The sequence below is a fragment of the Podarcis gaigeae genome (assembly GCF_964106915.1).
Source record: "Podarcis gaigeae genome assembly, chromosome: 1".
NCBI lineage: Eukaryota > Metazoa > Chordata > Lepidosauria > Squamata > Lacertidae > Podarcis > Podarcis gaigeae.
In genome coordinates, this window is record NC_139678.1 from 107,828,805 (window position 1) to 107,854,818 (window position 26,014).

General features: G+C 41.7%; 1 protein-coding gene across 12 annotated transcripts in view; it reads right to left on the reverse strand.

The window, feature by feature from the left end:
- KCNH7 (potassium voltage-gated channel subfamily H member 7) overlaps nt 1-26,014 on the reverse strand; it is a 264,759-nt gene that overhangs the window by 18,685 nt on the left and 220,060 nt on the right. For 11 of the 12 annotated variants that reach the window (XM_083704656.1, XM_083704663.1, XM_083704661.1 and 8 more), the window contains 5 exons: nt 24,707-25,106; nt 15,345-15,544; nt 6,076-6,328; nt 4,634-4,839; nt 1,582-1,681 (listed from right to left, as the gene is read on the reverse strand). In XM_083704656.1, the coding sequence (XP_083560782.1) occupies nt 1,582-1,681; nt 4,634-4,839; nt 6,076-6,328; nt 15,345-15,544; nt 24,707-25,106 (1,159 nt within the window). The remainder of the gene's footprint in view (nt 1-1,581; nt 1,682-4,633; nt 4,840-6,075; nt 6,329-15,344; nt 15,545-24,706; nt 25,107-26,014) is intronic. The other variant, XM_083704660.1, reaches the window with a different exon arrangement.

Sequence of the window (26,014 nt, forward strand, 5' to 3'; positions counted from 1 at the left end):
GGGATGGGTGAATCTTTCAGTGTTGCTTTCTCTTAGTTCCCAGTCCGCCCCCCCCCCCCAATCTTAAGCCCAGCTCTCCTCATTTCCACATCAGTTTGCGATATGTATTAAAAGGAACTCCTCATGAACATTCACCAGCATTTTAATGCAAATTTCTCATCACATACAATTTTTTGTATGCAATTTTGTCTAATACACACTCTTTTTTTTGCAAAGCAATAGCATAAATATTTTGCGTGCTATTTTCAATGATATATGTGATTTAACACATACTTTACCCTAGTATATGCATTTTTCTACACACTACTTGGCTAGAGAACTGCATTGCAAGATTCAGAGATGTGCAAATGTTGAAGGATGTCTGTGTTTTGGTTCACTTAGTGTCTTATCCTCAGTATGAGATTTACTACAATCATCTGCATATATCAGGGTTGCTGTTTTACGGTTCCCAATTGAAGAGGGAAAGTGATCAGGGTGGTTTAGCTCTGTTACAATGTTGTTAATATAAAGACTGAAAAGGAGGGGAGTTAGCAGACAACTTGGTCTGACATCTTTGTTCTGATACCCTTTGTCATTCTTCCATCTGTGCTGATCCTTATCCTCATAGTAGTATTAGTATGTAACTCCTGTATTAGGAGTAGCAGCCTTTTATCAATGTTAGTCCTTGCCAGTTTACCCCACAGTAATTTCCTATTAATTGTTTCAAATGCTGAGGAAAAGTCAATAAAAGTGGCAAAAAACTGTCTGGGTGAACCACTGGTGTATTTATGCATTAGACAGTGTAATACAAAGATTTGATCAACTGTACTATGGCCCTTCCCAAACCCAGCTTGTTCCTTGTACAATATATTATTTTCTTTCACCCAGCTTGTTAATTTCAGGAGAAGGCAGAAGCTGTAAATCTCAGAACTTATATCCAATAGGCTAACAGGCTGATAATTCTGGGGGCTGGCATGAGATTTATTACACACCCTTCACACCCAGAATGTTCTAGGGTGGGTTACAGCAATAAAAATGAATCATTAAAAACATGTTTAAAACAAATTGCAATCACAACTGGAAATCACAATTAGGCTGGTTCACTTTGAAATATAAACAGAGTTGAATTTCTCCTCTATTGCTACTACACACACACACATCTGTCCATTCAGAAACAGCCATTATCACAGTTCAATGACATACTCCAAGCAGGAAGAGGCACCTGAGAAGGATGCTTGAGGAAGATGGAGGCCCTCTTGGGCCTTGGGAGTGACATGGCTTGAGGAGAGTTCCAGGGGCCAGATGGAGTGGTTCAGAGGGCCACATTCAGCCCCAGAACCTAAGGTTCCACACCATCCTGGTAGGGTAAACTAAGAAGATCTTCACATCTGAATTCTAAGGTCAACCAGCAATTTTGGTCACATTAAATCATGCCAGCATCTCCATGAACTTTGAACAGTGCCACACTTAAATTAGACATGTTTAATTTGCCACCTTCATGATAATGGTCCCTCACCTGGGCCTGCTCTGAGTATGATTTAGTTGACAACAGCCCTCTGCGATCATGTTTTCAAGAACATCATTGTAGAGAAAATCAATTACCTTTATCAATTTCACTTTCAAAAGAGAATTTCCTTCTTCGGAGTTTGCCGTTGTCACCATCTGAATCATTAGTTGTTTGTGGCCTTATTGCGAGTTCAGCCTAGATACGTGAGATATGATAGATTATATTCATTTCAAAGGTTGTTGTTTTGTTTTTAAAGAAAGAAAAATAAATTGTTTTCTGGGTGGAGCTCATAATATGAATTATGTGTATGGGTGGTTTTGAAAAGGATACAGATTTTAAAAGAAGGCTTTAAAAGAAGAAAGTTAATGTGTGTGTGTGTGAGAGAGAGAGAGAGAGAGAGAGAGAGAGAGATGGGAAGGGAAGGAGGGAGTGAGAGCAGGAGAGAGGGACAGAATGTAAATTAAAGTGCCTTTTTCATCTTGTACTCAGAAGAATGATTTATGGATTGTTTATGTATTGATAATTTCTTTTCTCAGCAGTGTGTTCTCAGAAACCAGTTTGGTGAAGAAAAATGTGAAAACAACCCCTTGTGGGGATGCGTATTGCTGCAGACAGTAATGTAGTAGCTGATTATAATTAGCTATGATGTTTAATTACACATAAATTGTGATAAAAGTTGCATTGCATAACAATAAAGCTGGTACATTATGCACTCTTTGTTTTATTTCTCCAGCTCTTCCTTCTTTGATTATTTCATTATTTCCAAAGCTGAAACTGGCTCCTTCTCCTTTGGGCTACCATTTCCTTATCACGATGTTTAATTAATGTTTGATTATTTCTGGGGTTTTTTGTGGAAAATTTCAGATGCATCCATACTTGAATGTTTCATTAGAAAATCAGCATAAAGACATTAGGAAGCAAAGTGGTGACTTCCCTCTGCAACACCCGCAACCTGAAACATAGGGGAGTTATAGCCAAAAGCAACTCTCAGATGCTGGGCTTGTGGAAGTACATTGTATGTGGTTCTGGGATGTATCATTTCAGATGGCAAGCAGGGCACCAAAAGCTTCAGTGCTCACTTGCATAAAACACATTTCCTCCACACCCAAAAGCTTCTTCCCTCTACAGCTGTGCAGAGGGATCTGAAGATGACAAAAGAGACTTGGCAGGGCTTTCTCTCCTGATGGAGAAATAAGAGGCTTGATAGACCTCTTACTGGCTGTAAATGATGTTGCTAGCTCCATTTCCATCTAGAGATCATGGAGTGTGTAGGTCAACCCCATGACCTGTGGTGGGAAAACAGGGCTCAGTTGAACTTTATGGTGATACCCACCTATGGGAGGATGGATAATGTTTAATTTTTTTAAGAGGTTTGTTTAAAAAATAATCCAAAAGAGCCCTTTTGCATTACAGTGATAAACAGAAGGATCCCAATAATGTCTCCATGGTGTGTTAATGTTCTGTACTGCACCCAATGCCTATTGGCAAACCTTCATCTTTTGGTCTGCCAACTCCGGACAAAGCAACAGCCCTTGCTTCTAACCATGCAATCCTAGGTATGCTTATTCGTAAGCAAGTCCCACTGTGTTCCATGGGGCTAACCCCCTGGGTGTGCACAGGGCTTCAGACTAAAAGTTCCAAATCAACAAGATGCTCTTCATCCTAATAAGATAGATTTGGAGGCTGGCCTACTGGTTAGGACCAAACCACGGAGATATTTGAAATCCTGCCTATTCCTCACTCTGTTGCGTATAGCCTGATGGAGCTCTGCTGTTCATGTTGATGCTAGTCTGTGTTTCTCTCCTGTTCTACGGAACTGCAACAGGGCCAGCTCAAGGTGTTTCTGTTGTGGTGACTGGGCCAGAAAATTCAAGGCACACAACCTGAAAATAAAATAAACGGATAAACAAACAAACAGACTATTTGTGTTCATTTAATGGCATCTAAAATTTGCCACTTGAGGCAGCTGCCACACTATATATCATGGGTTGCAAAGCCAGGTCCAGATTTCAACTAGAAACAGATAGGATAGTGATTGGTAAGAATAAAGAGAATATCTTATGGCATCTTTTTATTTTATGCTTTAAAACAGCTAGCATGATGTAGTGGTTAGGGTGTCAGACTAGGGCCTAAGAGATCAGGGTTAAATTTCCACTCAGCCATGAAGGTCACTGGGTGACCTTGGACCAATCACTGTCTTTCAACCTGAACTATTTAACAGGGTAGCTTTGAGGATGAAAGGAGGAGGGGAAAACTATATCTACTCCCCTTGAGCTCCTCAGAGGAAAAGTTGGATATAAGCGTAATAATAAATGAAGAAAAAAAGAGCAGATAAAAAAAATATGTCTAGCATGACAGCAATCCAGAGCTATAAAGACCAAAAGACATTTTGCCATTGATTTTAGTGGGATTAAACTTTACTCTAAAGGGGATACAGCTGAATCAAGGCTGACCTATCTTTTTATTTATTAGTAGTATAATTGCTGTACGGGCCAGGAGGAAGCCTTTAGGGACGCGGGTGGTGCTGTGGGTAAAACTTCAGCGCCTAAGACTTGCTGATCGCATGGTCGGCGGTTGAGCTCCCGTCGTTCGGTCCCAGCTCCTGCCCACCTAGCAGTTCAAAAGCACCCTTAAGTGCAAGTAGATAAATAGGTACCGCTTTATAGCGGGAAGGTAAACGGCGTTTCCGTGTGCTGCTCTGGTGCCGGTTCGCCGGAGCAGCTTCGTCACGCTGGCCACGTGACCCGGAAGTGTCTGCAGACAGCACTGGCTCCCGGCCCCTAGAGTGAGATGAGCGCACAACCCTAGAGTCTGTCAAGACTGGCCTGGACGGGCAGGGGTACCTTTACCTTTTTACCCCTGCTGGGATACTATCGTTACATCACTATTTGTTTTTGTTTTTGTTTAATTTCATGTTTCTGTGTGTGTGTGTTTGAAAAAGCACTATATTTTTCCATGTCCCCCTCACACAGTGCTAAAATGAATAAATTCAGCCCCAAATGGGAAATCTGCAACCATTTTGGGTGAGTGAGAGTAACTGTTGCTAAACGGTGCCATTCCAGGTCATTTGTCAGCTTTGTTTCTGTCAAATTCTATAAGCCTTAAGATATTCATTAGTGAAAGGAAGTTTAGACATACTTCACGTACTTTGGGGTTTTCATTTCTCAAATTGAAAGTGAGCTCTAGATTGGTGAGGAAGAGATCAGAAAATTCAGGGTACATATCCAAAACTTCCAACAGGTCTTCTCGTTGGATCTTGTGCAAGTCACAGTAGGTTAAAGCCCTCACATCTGCATTGGACTTTCCTGGTTTTGCATAAAGATGGACCATCTCTCCAAAAATATCATTTTTGCCTGCAACAATAATTGGGGAATGGGGGAACAAACACATTTACACATGGCCTCCTGCCATATTACAAAAATAAGAAACAGGACATGTTCTCCAAAAATCTGTGATCTCACATCTACAATCTGATGTCATATGGGCTCAAACAAATTGCATCATGTGATTATGCTTCTTGTATATATCTGCTCAGAGGCATATTGCCTTTTATATCATTCAACATGTTCCAAGACTTATTTGCTTGGTTACTTGTTTGTTTATAGCATTTTTTATCCTACACTTCAGATGAAAAGACCCCCAAAGCAGCTTACCATACATTTCAGTGTTTTAGACGAGGGTTTTTTACTCCAAAATAAAGTGAAAAAGGGGGGGGGTGTCATCATATACATGGGTAGTGCAGAGGGGGGCGACAGGCAATTGGTTGCATCCACGAGCAGGATTTAGCTATTGGGTGGGTGAATGGTGTCTGCTGCAAGGGCTGCTTTGGATTGGCTACTGCTTTGTCAATTGGGTGGGTTATTTGTGGATGTGGCAAGGGCTGTTTTGGAGTGGCTCCCACTTCGGCAATTTGGCTTGTGATTGTTAGCGTTTGTCAGTTGGGTGAGTGTTATTCGATCAGTCATTCCCCCCCCCCCCCCAAAAAAAATTGCTCAACAACTCTGGTCAATTCTGCCCCCCAAAAGCTCAACAACGCTGGGTAAGCGTCCACAGAAAAAGATCAAGTACACTGTGCCATCTCCTCCCATTTTCTTAAATTTGAGCCCCCCAAATTATACATGGAGACGCCTTATAGACGGAAAAGTACGGTATATAAGTTCAATAACAACGATAACAGCAAGACAGTCCCTGCCCATAGGCTTCAAATCTAAAAGACATAGCACAAAAGGAGATAGGGATAGGGCGGGAGGAAAGCAAGCAACCTCAGCCATCAGTTCTTAAAGTTGCAAACTTCTTATCATTACCAGCTTGCACAGAAACAGTTCTGGGAGAGGAGGAGTCAAATGAAGTCAATCTCTGGGCCAAGCTAATAGAGGGGACCCTATAGTCCTTTCTCATCTCTCCCTTTGCTGCAGCCAGATGCAATAGTCAATCAGGTAGCTTAATGTAAGCCTCCTTTTAGGGATCTTAAATCTGTTCTTATGAACTGGACGTTTCTCTTTCATTAATCCATCTGCAAGACCAGTTCTTGTCTAAAAGGGATTTGTGATGCAGCTTTCTCGGGTTTCGCCAAATTTCCAAATGCTTACCCAGGATTGCCACCACCATATCATTCTTGAGGATTTCGATGGAGCCTCGCGACAGGAAGTAAAGCGCAGTCAGGATATCACCAGAGTGGACAAGGGTGTCTCCGGGAGGTGCGTGCGTCGTCTTAAACTTCATAGCCAAAGCCCGGAGACAGCCTTTACTGGCTCCCTGGAAAGCTTTGCAGTTTTGAAGTAAACTTTGGTTGAGGTGGAGACAGATATCTGCTTGTAAACATTCTGGAAACCCCTTTAGGACCTGATGAAGACAAGGCGAGAGTTCAGAACCAAACCGCAAATTGGCCTCGAGTTTCTGACATCTTTTTGCTCAGTTAGGAAGCACTTAGGGTTGCTTTTTTTTGGGGGGGGGTCATTCAGCTCTTCTGGCTATGCTGCCTAGATAGCTAACTGGTATAGAGCAAGCGATAGAATGAGGTCAAAATGTAATCAGAAAATGAGCTGGGAAAATTGGTATGGGTGAGCAGATTCTTGCGCTGATATAGTCTAGTATGCGGCAGCTGCATATTGTGCTATTTCTTTTGATGGGATAACTGAATCCACATGACTGCGGCTAGGTGTTGTGTATGCTGATGTGTGTAACTGATGCTTCCAGTTTGAATTACAAATCTGATCTGTATTTATTGGTTAATGGTGAAATGACCCATCTTGGTCAGAGATGGTCCCTTGCCTGACTGCTCCTACAACATGTGTGGTCAGATCTGTGGAACACTGAAAATCCTTCTTGCCCTTTTCTCACAGAGGTGGCAGCAGTGCCGAGTAAGAACTGATGGGTACTTGGACAGGTCCAGAGAATAATGTGCACCCCACTTCTCTGCTTTACAATTCTCTGCCAGTAGGTCAGCCAATGCAAAGTTTGACCCCATTTTACGTATGGGTGCATTGGAATTATTTTTTAGACATTTTATCATTAGTGTGTTTACCACCCTGGGCTGGGCTCCTTTGGAGGAATGGGGTGGGATATAAATTTAATAAATAATACTTATAGCAACAATAATGATTCATAATAACTTAAGTAATGGTTGCAAAATTATATATGTGTGTGTGTGTGTGTATATATATATATATATATATATATATATATTCATAAGCTGGTATTGAAAGTGGTTAAGGTCATACATATGCTATACATTTAAAGTTATACTGCTTTAAGTTTGGGATAGCTCAGTCGGTAGAGCATGAAACTCTTAATCCCAGGGTTGTGGGTTTGAGTCCCATGTTGAGCAAAAGATTCATGCACTGAAAGGGGTTAGATCAGCAGTTCTCAACCTGTGGGTCCCCAGATGTTGTTGGACTACAACTACAACTCCCATCATCCCTGAGTTCTGGCCTTCCTAGCTAGGGGTGATGGGAATTGTAGTTCAACAACATCTGGGGACCCACAGGTTGAGAAAGGCTGGGTTAGATTAATGACCCTCGTGGTCCCTTCCAACTCTACAATTCTATGATTCTATGTTCAGTGGTCCTGGGTTTGTTAAGGGTTCTGAAAGTTGTTAGGAGGTTCATCACAAAGCTGCAATTCCCAGCACCCTTAACAAACAACAGTTCCCAGAATTCTTTGAGGGAACCCATGATTGTCAATGTGCTTTAAACATATGGAGTGGCTGTCCTTTTTGCTATGCAATTTATTCCATATCTGCTAATCAATGTCAATAATCTCATTCCCTTTATTAGATAAATGCTATTCACAGTTCAGTCAGTGAGGCAGAATTTTGCAGCTGGATCTGAGAGAAACAGACTTCAATTCCACCTCAACCAATAGGTTGACCATGTGTCCTACTTTTGAGGTAAAAACCTCTAAGGTAAAATCCTCCAGAAGAACTGTCTGGTCCAAGTCTGGTTGAAAGATAAAGAACCAGAACAAGGGATAGCATTGTAAATTGGAGTAATTACCGGTAGGTCTAAATCTGAATTAAAACATATACATTTTCATACACAAATTTTATGCAAATTTTATCACATTTTGTCCTCTTTTTGGATGATGCATTCCCTCTTTTACAGCAATTAGTAAGTGGCCACCATAGTAAGTGACTGGCTGACTCTCAACATTGTAGCATTTACATGAAACCTTGCATTCCCTGTATATTATGCTGAACTGGAGAAGCTAAAAAATGCATAGAATATCTGGACAGAAATGGCTTTTAAGGGCCAACAGAGTAATCCTACATGTGTTTACTCAGGAGTAAACCCTAATTGTGTTTAATGGAGCATACTCCCAGGTACGTATGCACAGAATTGTGGCCTAAAACATATACAATAGATTTTATTTTATTAACTATCAGGTGGGTCTATTTATCCACTATTTTATTAACTATCAGGTGGGTCTATTTATCCACTATTTAAGAAATGTGTCATATCCACAAATACAACATTACTCTTATACATGATGTTAATGATGCAGTACCCAAAAATGATTATAGTAAATCTCCAGGCTTAGTTATTTCAATAGGTTTTTGTTTCACTTCAGCACAATAAAGGTCTGTGCATCCATTTAAGATTTTGTTACAAAAATATCAGCATCATGTCTCCAACTTTAACAACAGCAAAAAGCAGCAGCAACAAATGAATGACTTATATTTGACATGAGAATATCACTTCACCAAAGCCAAGCTATGATTCAAGAAATGACCTTAAATAATTATTTTGACATGTTTTCTATGATTTGGAAGTAAACAATAGAACTTGCACTGTGAAAGAACAGAGAACATTGTTAAAACAGATGTTCATACAAAAAGTTGAACAATTCAAGGACTTGGGACCAGATGTGCCATTTGAGTAGAGAGGTAAGAATCTCAACTAGGTTTATTTAGTTAGTTAAAAAAATATTATTTATAGTGGTTGTTCATAACTATAGCCATGCTAGAGGTCAGTCACCTTTTAAATTGCTTATGTATGTATGACTGGGTCATGGGTCCATTTAATTGTTTATATGACTCAGACATTGGACTTAAGTTAGTAATGTCCATTGATTTCAATGGGTTTAAGCTCAGTTGAATACCAGCTCCTGACCATTAAATAAAATGTGCTCTGAGGAACAGTTGAGAAGCATTTCCCCATCCCACTCCTTACATGGCACCCCTGTTCAGGACACAGAAATGTACACATCTTAGAAGAAGCCAGATATAGGCAAAAGATAAATAGGCAAAAATCATTTAATAGGCCACACAAAGTCAACTAAATCCAAGGCTTTCTTGTGACAGTGCTTGCCACTACAGAATACCAGAACCTATATATTTTGCTGCCCATGGCATCCATTTTGTGCTGGCACCAACGGACACATTTATCAATATATGAGTACCAGTACCTCATTTTAAAAAACAAACACATCTCTTACTATATCTAACAAAACTACATCCAGGGTAAAATGGTTGCTGTATCTGAGAAATTGCTTTGATAGTCCCATATTAGGACATGCAAATTTATGCTTTGGGTTGCAATAGTATAGTACCCCAAACAAACAAATATTGTGCTGTACTATGCTATTGCAGAGATACACACCAGTGTGAATGGTTTGGGATCAAGTTACCTTAAAAAATGCAGCTTCACTCAAATTGACATGGCCAGGCCAATTCTATGCCCGCTTACTCAAAAGTGACACCTATTTCCACAGTACTCATTTCCTTGTAAGTGTGCCCAGGGACTGGATTCTAACAAAAGTCTCATCATTCATGGCATGAAAGCCTTCTTCAGCTGTTCTTTGGCATTAACAGACGAGGAGAGACAGCTGCATTCTCTGTCACTGTTCCCATCAACACCTTCCACAAGGCAAACCTCTGAAACAGAAAGTCCTGATTTCCCAGGATCTAAAATTCATAGAAAGCCTCCACAAGCAGAGGAGGCTTTCTGCTTCAGAAGCTCCGAACTCTAATTTGTGAAGGTGGTTCTAGAATGTGGTGGTTCTAGAGTGCTCATCCTCACTCTCCCACCAAGAGTGGTGTGATCACGCTGAAGAAAAATTCCTGAGGGGAGTGTTAAACAACGCAAGTATTATAGAGTGATATCTTGTCGCAAGGAAAGATTTACCCTACCCTGTCACCGATACCATAATTTGAATTTCATCCCAACTCTCTCTTATCTGAAAATTAAGAATTATTCAGCACTCCAATCATATGAATACCACTTTCAGCCGTGATTCACCCCCTCATTCCACATACTGATTATGTGGGTATAAACAGTTAGTGAGCTACTAAAACCTGTTAAAGGGGAACCACTCTTCACTCACTTCCCTTTGAGGGTGTGCCCACAGATCAGGGACATTTTATTGTACGGAATAAGTTTTGGCAAAGTTTTCTGATAGAATGCCTAGGAACAAGTTTATTTTATCTAGGACAACAGCAGCCTGTCCCCATCTTTACCTGCCAAAACTAGTTAATGTAAGATATGCTTAGTCATTAAGAATAGTCAAGCATTTTAATAATTAGGAATAGTCGACTACTTTATATTGCCTGAGGGTCAAACAATTTTAACAGCGCCTCAGGCTTCACTGGGATCACTTCCAAAAAGTGTGCTTCAGGAATACATGTTTTTCAGACCCATTCTAAAATTTCTTCAACTTCTACATAATGTAAGCATGTTATAAAAATTTACTTTGTATACCAATAATGAGCACAGAACCATCTGACCTTCTTAAAGCCCTCTCATTCTGAAGGCTCGCTGGACAATTTAAAGGATAAAATCGTACTAAGATAGTTTCGTGGCCCTCAAACCTTTCTCAAGTCAACCATCTTCCAAGCTTGCCTGCTTCCCATATGCAGCACAGATGCTTGGTCGAGAAAGTGGCTAGATGTACTATTTACAAGATGTGTGTGTGTGTGTTAGTTTTAGCCCGCTGGAGATTAAGGGTGGGGGAGTGGAAGAGAAGGACTTGGGGAGAGGGCGGGTAGATATGGGGTGGTGGTGGGAAGGCTGAATGAGGGGGATTATTAGAGAGAAAATGAGGGTGTTCCTATTCCACTGCATGTCATCTGCAATAAATGTCATGGCTGGGTGGTTAAGTTCCAGGATCGTATAAATTCAGAATTTCTGAATTTGTTAAGTATATTAACTGCACTTACACAACAACAGGGACTATATATGTAGCAAGAGGCTGATTGTAATAATTGACTCATTTCAGAGGGGTAGCATGAGTGACACTTTTGCCTCTGCTGCTGGTTCACCTCCAACTGGCCTTGAGATGACACTGGAAGAGTTAACTGAAATGGGTAAGGAAGGAACTCAGGAAAAACATATAAGGAAGGGCAGGAGATTATGGCCAACTTCTACAAATAGCACACAGAAGACTTGAAAACTCCTGTCCTTTTCAGCATCCCAGATGCCAGTTGACTGGCCCATAATTTTACATGCCAGTGGCTACTCAGCTTTTATAGCCCTGGTCATAAGAAGCAATATTTTCACAATGACATTTCTGCTGGTGCATGCAGTGTTGACAATGACCAAATTATATTCTTTTTATGTCAGCATTTGGATCCCAGTTATAGTCCCAAATCCACTCTACCCAACTGTTGCACATTGTTATGTTATCAGTGGCACAGCTGAATTGTATGACAAAAGAAATGGAGAAGTAGAGAGAAAGAAATGAACAAATTAATTAGACTCTGATCATATCTCAATACAAGAATGACACATTTTCTTTTTATGTATTAGTTATTCAAAATAGGGCTCGGAAGGACATTTCCTTCTTTTCAATATAAGGATCATAAGGATTTGTTTTCATGAAAGGAGCTACAAATATGTGAGCATTTTCTTTCTTATATGAAAAATAACCTGTACGCTTTCCTATGTATTAAAACAGTTTTAAAAGCAAAGATATATATATTTTTTAAAAAGGCCTTTCACTGTATTAAGTAGGAATATAATTAAATAATGCATGCATTTGTTTTTCACAGCAGCAACTGTTACTGCTCTGGACCTGACTTCGTTCAGTTTGCAGAACTAAAACTTGCCAAATAAACCTTACAGTGTTCAAGCTGCCTGCCTTTAGATGTTTGTACACATCTTCCAAATCCCACTGGTGTTGGCAAGAATTCTGCATGCAAGTTGGATGAGAATGGGATCCCTCCTAGTTAACCATCATGCAAGGTCAAGCAGCTCAAAGCTTGTGTGAGTTTGTGACGTCTGCACATAGTTCTGATCTTGGGACAGCAGTGGGGAAGGGGGATCGATTGGTGCTTGCCAGTAGCATGCATGCGGTGTGAACAAAAAGGCACCAACACAAGAGAAAGCACAGAATGATAGGCATGACACCTTCCTTTGAATGTGACATTTTTACAAAATAGCTAACCATATGCACAGAACCTTTTTTGGGCAGAGAAGAGTTCTCAGAGCTGTGGGGTCAATAAGTGAATAATACATCCATGGATAATAAATATGGCACCTTCAGAAAGGTTTTCGGTTTAAATCGTTTCGGTGCTGGGTTCGTTTTTTGCCCCATGTCTGTTTTTGCCAATAGTATTATTATTTTATTTCGTATCTATCACATTGTCATGCAGAAAAATGTTACAAATTGAAACAGAAAGCATTAAAAACAAGTATGAAACTCAACAGTTAACATGGACAATCTTTTTTTTTTACACTGGAATTAAATTGGATATAAATACCTCCTGCTCTTACCAGTGGGTGGTGTTATTCCATGTATTTAGGTATGAAGCAGACAAGAAAGAGATAAATCTTTCATAAGTACAGCATACAAAAGACAGTTGGCATATCAACCTTGCATTCTTGCACTAAGGTGTGCATGTGTATACACACACACACACACACACACATATATACGTATACCATATGTATTCTGTTTAGATCACTCATTTAGTTATTGTTCTAAAACTAAATGTATTTAATTTAATGAGAGCATTAAAAATAAAATATTACAAAATAAGCCACTAAACTGTGTATATTGTTTGCAATAAACAGCATTCAATACTGCTTTCCAACATATATAGTCTTACATCATGCACAGCTTAGCTGAACAACCATCTGGTTGGTATTAGACTTATTTAAAATAACGAACGTTTCCAGGTAGGTTTCACGTTTATTAGGCTGTAAACTTATACCAATTTACCTGGCACTTAAATCTGAGTAGATACACCTAATGTTGTGCTGTTAATGAATGCTGATTATACATTTTATTAGGAGCATTTCTGCCAATAAATGCCCTACGAAGCAACTGGATACAGTTGTACCAATTGTATCTCAATGTCTTTATCCAACAGTATTCCATCGGCTCCAACTGATATTCATTCAAGCTGAGATGCTTCTGGTGGGGTCATGCAAGCTACAGCTAAAGACTCAGGAATCTAGAGCAGGTATGGGGAACATTTAGCCCTCTGGATGTTGCTGAATGACTACTACCATCAGTCCCACCCAGCATGGTCAATGGCCAGTGATGGTGAGAGTTGTAGTTCAGCAACATCCAGAACACTTGTATAGAGCAACTCTTGTCGGGATGCAACCTCTAGAAGTTGAGAGTGGAATACAAAGTTCCACTAAGGAGGGCACTCTTTAGTGCAAACATTTCTGCTTGGCTGATGAAACTATCTCCCCCTTCTCCCACTATGCGCTGCTCTGGGCATTCTCTTGACCCCACAGAGCCAATTTAAAGGGGCGAGGGTGTGCAGGGGCACACTGTAGTGCTAGTGGGACTTATTGTGTAGGCAACTATCTAGTTGAATCCAGCCCTCAATGCTCCCCTTAATTGTATACGTCCCCATGGAAATTGGATTAAGGTGTTTCTAGATAGAGGGCTTTCTGAGACTCAGCATTCAATGCCAGACACGTAAAAGCCATAAAAGGATTGTCCTTCTTCCTGTGCTTATCAGCACTAGTCTTGACAAACTAACTGGGGTTTAGCAGGATCAGTGCTGGAGGCACTATTCAATAGAGAGACTTCGGGGCAAACCTTTAGTCTAATTGGTACCACTTCCTTTTGATAATGTGCTTTCCACTTCTGGCTTAATGACATTAGGGAAGGTCTCTTTGAGACTCTGACTTAAATGGAACGAATTGGTGCTGTAGCGTTAAACCAAAAGTGGAAATAAGTGTATCAAAACGCACCAAGGGATTTTCACATCCTCCTGAAGCACGTCTCTCATCGACTTCAGCTGGTTTAGGTTTTCAAACATCTCGCTTCAAAGAGGCTGCATTTCCCTGGATGAAACTGTGGGCAGACATGTAGGCTGTGCACAAATGATGATAGTTTTGTAGTGCTGTCATTGCCAACATGTCCCACCTCAGTGTCTGTTCAAACCATACCCTGGAAAAAGCTGAAGCAAGATCCCAGAAGCCTAACCAGCATGTCTGAAATGTTTTCATTTGAACAGATGGGGGAGGAACTCATTTAGTTCACATTTTAACGCAAGCCCATCCAATTTGTGCCCTTTTCTTGCTCCAGTTTGTCCTCTCAAAATTGCACATGCACACACACACACACACACACACACCCCAGCTGCTTTTTCTCCTTGTCTGGAAAAAATATTGCCTTTCCCTCTATGGGTTGCAAAGCAACTGGTGTACGTATGTTTGTGATTTTGATCAAATGAACAGCAGCAAAGAAAATGATTTCATTGCATAGCGCTTAGGCTTTTGGTTGCTGTCTTTGAATCTGCATTTCAGTAAAACAACAACAACAACAACAACAGGGATATAAACATGCAATTGCAAACCAAGAGTCCTTTGAACTCTAAGCATCCCATCCGTCAGAGCAACTTGACACAGAAACTGTCCTCTTCAACATCCACTTAAAATACATTTGGCTCTTATGTAGTTATATAACACTATGCTACCTCTCTTTCAGCAATGAAGTCGCAGTTTGTATTTTATGTGCAACTGCTTCGTTTCACAGGTCAGTGTGTGTGTGTGTGTGTGTGTGTGTGTGTATTATTGCTCATATAATCCAAAGCATGAGGGATCTAAAGCAAGTTTTCTGTAAAACTACGTTAGAAATGCTACAGACTAGCTTCCACAGCCAAATCCAGATGCTGACAAACCATTACACTTGCCCCAAAAGGGTGGAAATGGTTGCTCTATCAATCTATACCACATTGAATTGAATAATTAATGGCTTTTAACATTACACTGCATTATACAGAAATGTATAATGGCATGAATGTGAAACCAGAAATTATCCTTGGGCCAAAAATCAAAAATAAATAAATATGTATTCAGTACAGGCCCCTAAGGCCATCAAAAGTCAAGAGACACATTCCTCTCCCTGTACCATTATCAATGCACATTTTTTAGCAATCAAAAGCAGATTTACATACCATGTTCATGTCAATGCCATTTGTGTATGTCCATGCATGCTGAAAATATTCTTCAAGCCGCTGCCTCAGTGGGTTGGGAATTTGATGGAAGCGTATAAACTCTTTTACACGCAACATCTGCATGTGATACCGTGCGGTCCCTGAATACAGTCTTTGGATTATTGCGGATACATTTCCAAAAATGCTTGCATACATTAATGCTGGGATCAAACAAACAAACAAACAAACAGTTTGATAATATCACCATACTGGTTGTTATAACTTCAAATAAAATTAACAGTAAGCCCAAATTAGATTTTATAACGTCTTGAGCTTTGTTGTCTGAGGCCGGGGGTAGGAGTCTTGTTAGAATAAAGTTATAAACTGAGGCTTGGGGCAAGTGTACCCGGCTGCCCCTTCTGCCTCTGCATGGACCTGCTACTAGGCATTATTGGAATCCCAACTCCCATCAGCCTCAGCCTGTATGGCCAATGGTGAGGCATAATGGGAGTTGGATTCCATCAACCTCTAGAAGGCTGCAGGTTTCCTTCCACTTTTTTGAAGGCTATATTCCAAAATGTTACCCCATTCATGACAAAGTGCCCATATCTTGTGAACCGCTGTGAGATCTTTTGATCTAATAAATGAATACAGTGGTACCTCGGGTTACATACGCTTCAGGTTACAGACTCCGCTAACCCAGAAATAGTGCTTCAGGTTAAGAACTTTGCTTCAGGATGAGAACAGAAATTGTGCTCTGGCGGCATGGCAGCAGCAGGAGGCCCCATTAGCTAAGGTGGTGCTTCAGGTTAAGAACAGTTTCAGGTTAAGAACGGACCTCCGGAACAAATTAAGTACTTAATCCGAGGTACCACTGTAATAAATAAAATAAAATAATATATGCTAATGAACTTCAAATGTAGCCATTTTCTGCGGAAAAAGGAAATCCAGATTAAATGTAATTTATTTATTTTTTTAAAAAATACTAGCTGGTATTTTGATGGCAACCATGTCATATGGTTGATGCTATAAAACATTTGTGTGCATCAAATGCTCTGATTTTACAATAAACTCTCATCTGGAGACACACTTTAACTGCTTAATTTAGAATCAGTTGTGCTACTTGTTGAAGAGGTTTTGGAGAGTCAAAGAGCAGGGAATGTAATGGAGAGTTTTAGGGGAAACAAGTCAATAGAACAGAATGGCTGTATCATCGTCTCTGAAACATAGAAAAGGAATTCAGAGCTGTTATCTCCAAATGTTGTATTTTGTAATTTTGTTTGAAGTGGAACAGATTCCCACGAGAGGTGGCGGACTCTCCTTCCTTGGAGGTTTTTAAGCAGAGTTTGGATGGTTGTCTGTCATGTATGCAGGACATGTGATCCAGAATTGGCCTCCACAGTCACTTACAGACTCGTTGTTAAAACCATGTTTATGGAAGACAATCTTACTTGGCTACGAGTGATCGCCAAAGAAGGAAAGAAGAAGAATGAAGTAGCTGAGATTTCTACAATGAAAGGGGTTGGTCTCCTCCAGCTCTACAACTCTACGATTCTATATTATAGGCATATTAACAATCACTTTGGATATATGATTGGTCTACTGAATGTGGCACACGGTTTGAAGAAGCTTTAAAAAAATCATTAAATAACAATTTAATCCTGAATTGGACAATGCATATTTTATTATTATTATTTTGGAAAATGTAATTCACAAACTGCCAAGCATTGTTGGTTTTAATTTGGCTGCCTTAAACACAAGTGTCTTCTGATAATGTGAGTTATGTCTTTCCAGATTGCTGCCATGATATAACACTGCCATGTTGCTTATAGGAGGGTACCACCTTTTACTTACTAACTTTGTTTCCTTTGCCCTTAACAGCAGCTTGACTGGCAGAAATTACACAGGTGACTCTTCCCTCAGTATTTCTCCCTGAGCCAGGAGAAGTTTTTAACTTGTGTAAAAATGGTGGCAATTTTAAACCCAGCAGCACAAAATTTTGCCACATTACGTCCGGTGTATGAAGTGACGTTAACTTTCTGAAGCTGCAAACCTTAGCATTTGACTCACTTCAGTGCTACTTGCTGGCTAGAATCCAGTTATTTCAGTTTGATTGGTTTATATGTCAGGCTGATTTAGACCTAACAGGGATTTTATGGCGTCCTTTATACTATCCGTCCCAAATACAATTTAGCAGATTTAATTTCTCGTTAAAATTGTTTATGCTAATGCAATGTACTTTCTTTTAATTAAAAAAAAAGCCAACAAGAAACAGATGCCGTATTACTATTTTATAATTGTCATTTTGATTCTAATATTTCTTTTATTTCTAGCCACAAAGGGAACAGAGAGTTCTTTTATTTTCAAGGTGGGGGTGGGGAGGATTGGCTACTGTGAAGAAGCTCCCTTTAATGTACTGAAGCCATAGAACTTCAATGAGAATTTTAATGTTCTACCTTGATTACTGATTCCTAAAACGAATGCTTTTTAATTTTTTAAAAGAAGCTCTTACAAAAGAAAGGAGGTAAAGACCAGTGGCTTCTAAAATGACAGCAGAGCCACCAACATCCTCAACCTTTATGGTTCACTCTGTCCATCTCAGGACCTGAAAGGGTTGCCATCTGTCTGGAATTTCCTGGACATTTCCAGAAATGTCCAGGTGGAAATCAGAAAAATGTACAGGGAAATCTGGACGCATGTCAACCCATGTCGGCAGTGTCGTTTTGGGCAGTTTTCCTTTAAAATAGCTCAAAAACTTCAACACCCCCCCCCATTTTTTTTTTTGCAAAAAAAATCTCCATAACTTTGGGCAAAGCTTTTAAAAGCTCACCACTCCGCCCAACCCCCCAATGCTCAACAAATTTTCTGTCCAGATTCTCACTGTTTGAAATATGTCAACCCTAACTTAGAATCAATGAATTGCAGAGCTGGAAGGGACCCTCAGGGTCATCTAGTCCAGCCCCCTGCAAAACAGGAATCTTTTGTCCAACCCATAATCCTGAGATTAAGAGTCTCTTTCTCTACTGACTGAGCTATGTTGAATTTAGGGGACTGAACAACCTTAAGGCCCAATCTTACACGTTTACCTGGGAATACCGTATTTTTCGTCCCATAGGATGCTCCGTCCCATAGGACGCACCTAGTTTTTTTTGGGGGGGAAATAAAGGAAAATTTTTTTCCCTTTATTTCCCCCCTCAAAAGCAGGTCGGGGAAACCGAACCAGGTCGAGGAACGGCGCTGCGCCTCCCTGAGCTTGTGGGGCTGGCCGATGTCTGCCTCAGGCGCAGGCTGCTATCCGCAGCGTGGGGAGCCCTGCGGGGATGTCTATCCGGCGCGCGGGGCGCTCTGCTTCAGGGCGCCCCGCCCACCGGGCGGCAGGCTGCTATCCGCAGCGTGGGGAGCCCTGCGGGGAACCCCTGCAGGGCTCCCCACGCTGCGGATGTCTGCCCGGCGTGCGGGGCGCTCTGCTTCAGGGCGCTCCGCCCGCTGGGCGGCAGGCTGCTATCTGCGGCGTGGGGAGCCCTGCGGGGAACCCCTGCAGGGCTCCCCACGCTGCGGATGTCTGCCCGGCGCGCGGGGCGCTCTGCTTCAGGGCGCTCCGCCTGCCGGCGGCAGGCTGCTATCTGCAGCGTGGGGAGCCCTGTGGGGAACCCCTGCAGGGCTCCCCACGCTGCGGATGTCTGTCCGGCAGGGCGCTCCACCCGCCGGGCGGCAGGCTGCTATCCGCAGCGTGGGGAGCCCTGCGGGGAACCCCTGCAGGGCTCCCCACGCTGCGGATGCGCTCCCGAAGCGCCGGGGGCTCTGCTTTCAGGGCGCCCGACGCTCCAGGAAGCAGGCTGCTATCCGCAGCCTAGACATCCTTGCCGGACCTCCTGCAGGGCTGCCCAGGCTGCAGATGTCTTCCTGAAGCCTGGAGAGCGAGAGGGGTCGGTGTGCACCCACCCCTCTCGCTCTCCAAGCTTCAGCGAAAGCCTGCATTCACCCCATAGGACGCACCCAGATTTCCCCTTCATTTTTGGAGGGGAAAAAGTGCGTCTTATGGGGCGAAAAATATGGTAAGTTCCATTGAACTCACCAGGACTTTACTCCCAAGTAGACACATGTAGAATTGTACTGGTAATGGGTAGCGATGAGTACTGAGCTGGGTGCAAGAGGACACCCTCAGGCGCTGCCTTCAGAAACAGCTCAGCCTGAAACTCCAGTTCCCCTCCAGCTCCACTTCCTGGGTCATGTTGTCTTATATGCCCTTCCTCTGTGACACAATTCATTTCTCAGCACCGACGTTCATTAATTAGGCCTCTCTAAAGTGCAGCTTCGTCTCATCTGTTTCCACTTCTAATCATTTCCATTTATCCACATCAGTTCTTGAGAGACGTCTGCTCAGTCGATCAAATCTGTCATTTATTCGTGCAGTGGATTTGACAGACCTAGCATTATCTCCAAGAATGAAAGCCGAGAAAATCAATGGAAAAATTATTTATTCTCTCCTCTCTGTAAAAAACAAACTCCTTTCTCCATTCCCACATGCATACGCATGGCACTTTTGTTTACTGCGAGAACTGCTACTAATATAAACAACCGTCACTGCTGAGGACAGAAGGGAAAGATAAAGCTTTTTGACTTGACTTCACAAAGAGAGCCATCCCAGTTTCCTGAGGAAGGGAGTTGTGGTGCTGCAATAGTAAAGGGCCTGCTTCTTTGAAGCCTGTAATTTAGTCTCAACATGTGTTAGATTCAGTTGCAAGGCATCCAAACAGTAGTTGGATGTTCACAAAGAAGAAGGTGTTCCTTGAAATAATCAGAGATAATTCATGTGACCATCCAGTTTGCAGTAAGGAATTAAACAAAATTAATGAGAGGAATTCCATGTGCATAAAGCCTTTACACCAATAAAGAGGATTTCCTTTAAAACATGATGGGTAAATGGAATTAGCATACAGAAATCTGTTTTATTCTTAATTATATATTGAGTGGAGAGCTGGAATTGAAGGGAAGGGAAGGGCAGTTCTGGCCTATCAGTTATTTTAAAGGGTAGGCCCACCCTACTTAGACATTATTGTGGAGGTCTCAGTATTTAAGAGTTGCCATATGTCTGGAATTTCCCAGACATATTTGGAATACTGCAGTTGGCAGCAGTGTCCAGGTGGAAATCAGCAAAATGTCTGGGAAAGTCCGGATGTATGGCAGTCCATGTAGGCAGTGCTGTTTTTGCCGATTTCCCCACAACTTTGGGCAATCTCAACAACTTTTCTGTCCAGATCTTCACTGTTTGAAATATGGCAACCCTAAATATTTAGCATTTAACTTGTTATCATTTAAGAGACACAATAGAAATATTTACAAAACTAACAGAGTTTATTTTAAAAATCTGATTGAATTGAAATGTTGTTGGTGATATCACACTTTAGTCATGCTGATTAGACCCATTACAATCAACAGACTTGACTAAGTTAAATCTACTTATTTCAGTGGGTCTGGGTATGACTCAGCTATGTATCTAAATCTAATATCACACACACTTATCTGCAGCAGACTCCAGAACACTTCAGGTTTTTGTGTGTGTGATTATACGTTTGTTTGGTTCTCATCAGACTGCATGCTTAATATGGAATTATGGTCTCTGAGGAGGCACAGTTTGATGTAAGGAGTTGGGTGCCTCACTCCTTCTTCTCAGGTTCGAATTCCACCCCTGGTAGTATGATCATATAAAATGGAACTAATCAAGTTTTTTAAAAAAATAAAAATAAAATAAACATTGCTGCTTATAGCACAATAGGCCTTCGATATATAGGTGCATCAATGTGTTTTTCATTATTTCTGCCCACCTGTTTGTGCAGCCTCTTGTTATTTGCCTCACATTTCTCTCACCTTGACAGCTTTCAAGAGGAAGCCTGAAGGGGGTTTCATGTGGGAAGAAAACATAATTCCATTGGGCATGAAGCAAATGCCCACTTAGAAGAGATCCCTGTGATCTTAAAGGAATCTAGCCCATGTTTTATGTGTTCCAGTTCACCGCAATCTGGAGCAGTTCCAGCCTAAGTTTTACAAAAAGTTCAGGAGCTCTAAAAGACTTAGGACTCAGCTAGATAGGTAAAGAAAAAGTGATTTTTATGTGTTGTATATGTGATATATCATTGTGCCACCAGACGGTGCTCTGGAGCCCCGTTTTCCTCTACCTGTTTTCTCTGTTTAAATTTACAACGCGTTTAACTGAAACGCTTCCCTTCGATGTGTCTAGATCCAGCCTAGGCCCTGAGGTGATTGCAGTGATAGATTTCCTTTGCCATTTTTTATTCTTATGAGGATTTTAACTGACAATTAATTGTCCTGTCAAATCACACACTCTACTTTCAGAGTGGACCCCATCTAATAGCCCTTCATGGATTACGCTGCCACAGAAGCCACTAGAAGCTTCTCTAAGTCAAGGAAGAATGGAAAGAAAAGTAGTTAAGGCTCTCCATAGGCAATTCACATATTTTCACATTTGCTTGAATATGTGCCACGGTTGGAGCTGAAGAGAAATAAAGTGATATCAGCTATGTGCCACAGGCTGCCTTCCCTCAGCAGTGTCAAGAGAACCAAGCCTGACCTACTTTACCCGGCTCATATCTTTCTAGAATATTCCCTGTAGCAAAAGTATGATGACTAGAGCAGAGGGAATACAGAGAGGAAATAGAGTACACCAGACATAGCACCGTAATGGTGTGTCCTCTTTAACACTTGGACTGCAGGCTTCCAAACTTCCAACACATTCTTCAAGTATTCTTGAAATGAATGAAACGCAAGCAAAAACACTTCCCTGTCAAAAACAGCATTTTTAAAAATGAAACTTCTAAAACAATGTTTGCAGTCTCAAGGTCAACCCTTTGAAAGGGCCATAAGGTGGTTACTTTCCGCACAGATATATAATGGAGAAGCACTGCATGTTTGGGATATATTGTATATATATTTAAATTAAAGGTTCCACCCCACATGCCCTAGTGACATGGACACCATCAGCAGTTGGTTAAATGATTTTGATATCATCTTAAAATCCCCGTGGGCCCTAGTTGTTCTGCTGGACTGAGATTTTTGCTAAGGCTTTTCAATGAAAAGAATGATATTGTGCAGAGGGAGCTGGGTATCTTAAGGTAGAATCATAGAGTGGGAAGGGACCTTTGGGGGCATCTAGTCCAACCCCCTGCAATGCAGGAATCTCAGCTAAAGCATCCATGATAGATGGCCATCCAAACTCTGCCTTCCAAGTAAGGAGAGTCCACAACCTCCCGAGGGAGACTGTTCCACTGTCGAACAGCTCTTACTGTCAGAAAGTTTTTCTGTATGTTTAGTCAAAATCTCCTTGACACCACTGGTTGCTTGAAGCCATTGGTTTGAGTCCTATCCTCCAGAGCAGGTAAGGACAACCTTCTCGTATACATCCTAAAATGTTTTAAGATCGTCAGAGGAGTCTCAACTTAGAGTCCTGTGACCTTCAAAGGTTACGAAGAATAAGGACTTCCTGGGGGTTGCCCAGCCTCAATGTTATGGAACTTGCTCCCTACAAAAACCTATCTAGCCTGCTCCTTAATGTGTTTCCATAGGATGGCATGGTTTTTAGACACTTAACGATCTTCTGCCTGTCAGCATTTTCATCCCTCCCATTGCAAGGATACCAGCTCATGTTTCTTTTACTTTCTGTCTGAGAGAAAGGAGGGGGTGGAAGCTACTCTTCCAGACTTCCATCCCTAGTACTGTGAGGGTTTTTCTTTGATCTGTCTAGAGAGAAGATGGCAGTATGAGAGAGCTGTTTCTCTCGTACATGTTTGTTATGTTCTTTTATTTGTTTAATCAGTAGAAATAAATTAGGCATGCTACAAAACCTCCACGGCTTTGCTTCCGTTACTCTGCTGCATTTGAGGTGCTCACGTGAGCAAATGTGAGTCCACTGAACCAGGACCTATTCCTCAGGAATGCTGTGTTGCTGTTCCTATGTTCCTGTGATTGGAAGGTCAGAGAAGGTGCTCCCGACACCCAGCCCATGCAGGCGCTGAAGATGTGGGCTAAACATGGGTGTACGGAAACTGCTCCCCCCGCCCCCAGCGCCACCTCCAACAGCCTCCACTGATAAGGAAATGACATGACTTTTTTTGAAGACCGAAGTTTGTTTCGGCTATTCTTTTGTGCACAATGAGAACATGTAAGTTTTACTGGTGGCATGGTCTGCCACCAAGCTAATAATGTTCATTTGAACATCGACAGGCACCACTATTAGGGAGCCCCATGAACATGATGAATGCATGAAAAGAGCTCCATCATACATCTTATAAGAAACGGTTAGTGTAAGTTGTCAATAGAATAGGCCTCACTCCTATATACCACAGGCACAAACATGTACAGAGCACTCCTCAATGAGCAGGGAAGAAAATGCAGAGGAGTAGATATTGGCCTTAATTAAAGTGGTTTGGAGGGGCAGGGGCGGGGCAGGGGTGGGGAGGCTTTCAGATAAAATTGCATCTAAAAGCAGCACCTAAAAGAGCAAAGCTGATTGGGGTAAATTATTTTTTAGCTGGGTTGCTGAAAGGATTGACAGAAGACATACGGGATATTCCAAATAGTTGGTTTTACAAGGGATACTCCAGAGAAAAATAAAGAGGGATAACACACATATTAGGGCAGAGATGAGGGATCTGTGCCTCCTGTGGATGTTATTAGACTCTAATTCCCATAACTACTGCTATTTTTCTAGAAAAAGAGGTACCAGAATTCACAATGAACACCTCCCCTGTTCTCTTAGAATGGCAATGGTGGCAGGCTGAGAGGTGCCGGAACTGAGTTCCAGTGAGTTTCGGATGAAAAAAAAAGCCCTGCTCATAACCCCAACCAGCATGACCCATGGTCAGGGATGATGGGAGTTGTACTCTGGCAACATCCAGAGGGCCACAGTTTACCTAACCCTTTAGTAAGGAGAGAACTCAACTGAGTCCAGGGAGCCTTACATCAAGCATGCTTAGGGTTGCAAAGCCTTCAAATAGTCCTACTACTTTACAAGATTCTGCATTCAGGGGCATTTCTGTATCTATTATGACATGACACATTTTGCTCCTGTGCCCTGACATTGAAGACAAGCTGCAGGGTTAAACACAGATAAGCTCAGGTTTTTTGGGGTGGGTGGGAGGGGGACTAGATGAAAAGCAAGCTAGAAGGCTTTCCCTATGGGAATCTTATCTATGAGCTGAGGAGGCCTTACCTTGACCTTTGCATACAGTGGGCTTTCCTTCTTTCCTTTACCCAAATTCTTTTCTCTCTCACACATTTAAGATATGGAAATGCTGTAGTGTTCACTATTCACCAGTAAAGGGGGTGGAGATAGGGGAGAGTGAAAAACACAGAAGGTCCCTACTTACAGCCAATCAACATGACGCAGATGGAAAAGATTTTCTCTGAGTTGGTGTTTGGAGACACATTTCCAAATCCGACGCTGGTCAGGCTGCTGAAGGTGAAATAAAGTGCTGTGACGTATTTGTCCTTGATAGATGGTCCAGAGCTGCTATCACTCCGGTTATAATGCTTTCCCAGTTGCTGTCCCAGGGAATCCAACCAGCCAATTTTACGAGCCAGGTAATCCCTTTCGACATTCCCAATGGCATACCAGATGCAAGCCAGCCAGTGAGCAATAAGGGCAAATATGCACATAAGTAACATCAGAACAGCAGCACCATATTCAGAGTATCTATCCAGTTTCCGCGCAACCCTCACCAAACGGAGAAGTCTAGCTGTCTTCAGAAGGCCAATCAGGGTTGTTGTCTGCAGGAGCAAAATAATAATAATAATAATAATAATAATAATAATAATAATAATGATGATGATGATGATGCAATTTAAGAACAGCAATAGGTTTCTCAAATTCCACAACAAGCTGTGAAAAACCACCAAGTTGACTGCAGCAGTGAATATTTGTACTTTTAATACAGTGGTACCTTGGTTGTCAAACGTAATCCGTTCCAGAGGACTGTTCGGCTTTCAAAACGTTTGACAACTGAGGCGCAATGGGCGATCAGCAAATTCCATTGAGAAAAATGGAGAAACGCACCTCAGAAGCTGTTTGACTTCTGAGGCACATTCGAGAATGGAAGCATTCTCTTCCGGGTTTTCAGCGTTTGGGTTCCAAATTGTTCGGCTTCTGAGATGCTCAAAAACCGAGGCCCCACTGTATATAGATTTAGAAATAAATAAATAAAGGAATTTCCCACTACGAGGATTTCTTCACAGAAATTAGGAAACGCAAGTTGGGATAAGATGAGCTACTTCAGGCAACCCCTATGGGTGTATTAAGGGTCCACTGAACACTGTGTTTCTTAGTTCTAAACAGACATGCGCAGGATTGCAATGCCATTTATTATTTAATGTTTTTTCAGTATAGCTCAGGGCAGCTTGCATAAAATTCCTAGGAGGCCTCCTATCCAGGAGGTAACTAGAGACTACAGATTGCCAGCAAAGTTGACTGATCACATGCATTCAGACCATAGAATAGTGTATGACATTTGCATCTTCAGACAGCTGTTTCTCCACTGTACACAAACAGCCTTTGAATCTCCCTTCTTCTTTTTTAATGGCTTGCCATGTGACATTGGAGGAGAGGATGCTGATTGCTGAGCAATGCACACCCAAAGGCGCATTGGGCACATCAAAATCATAATCATATGCTACTTTCC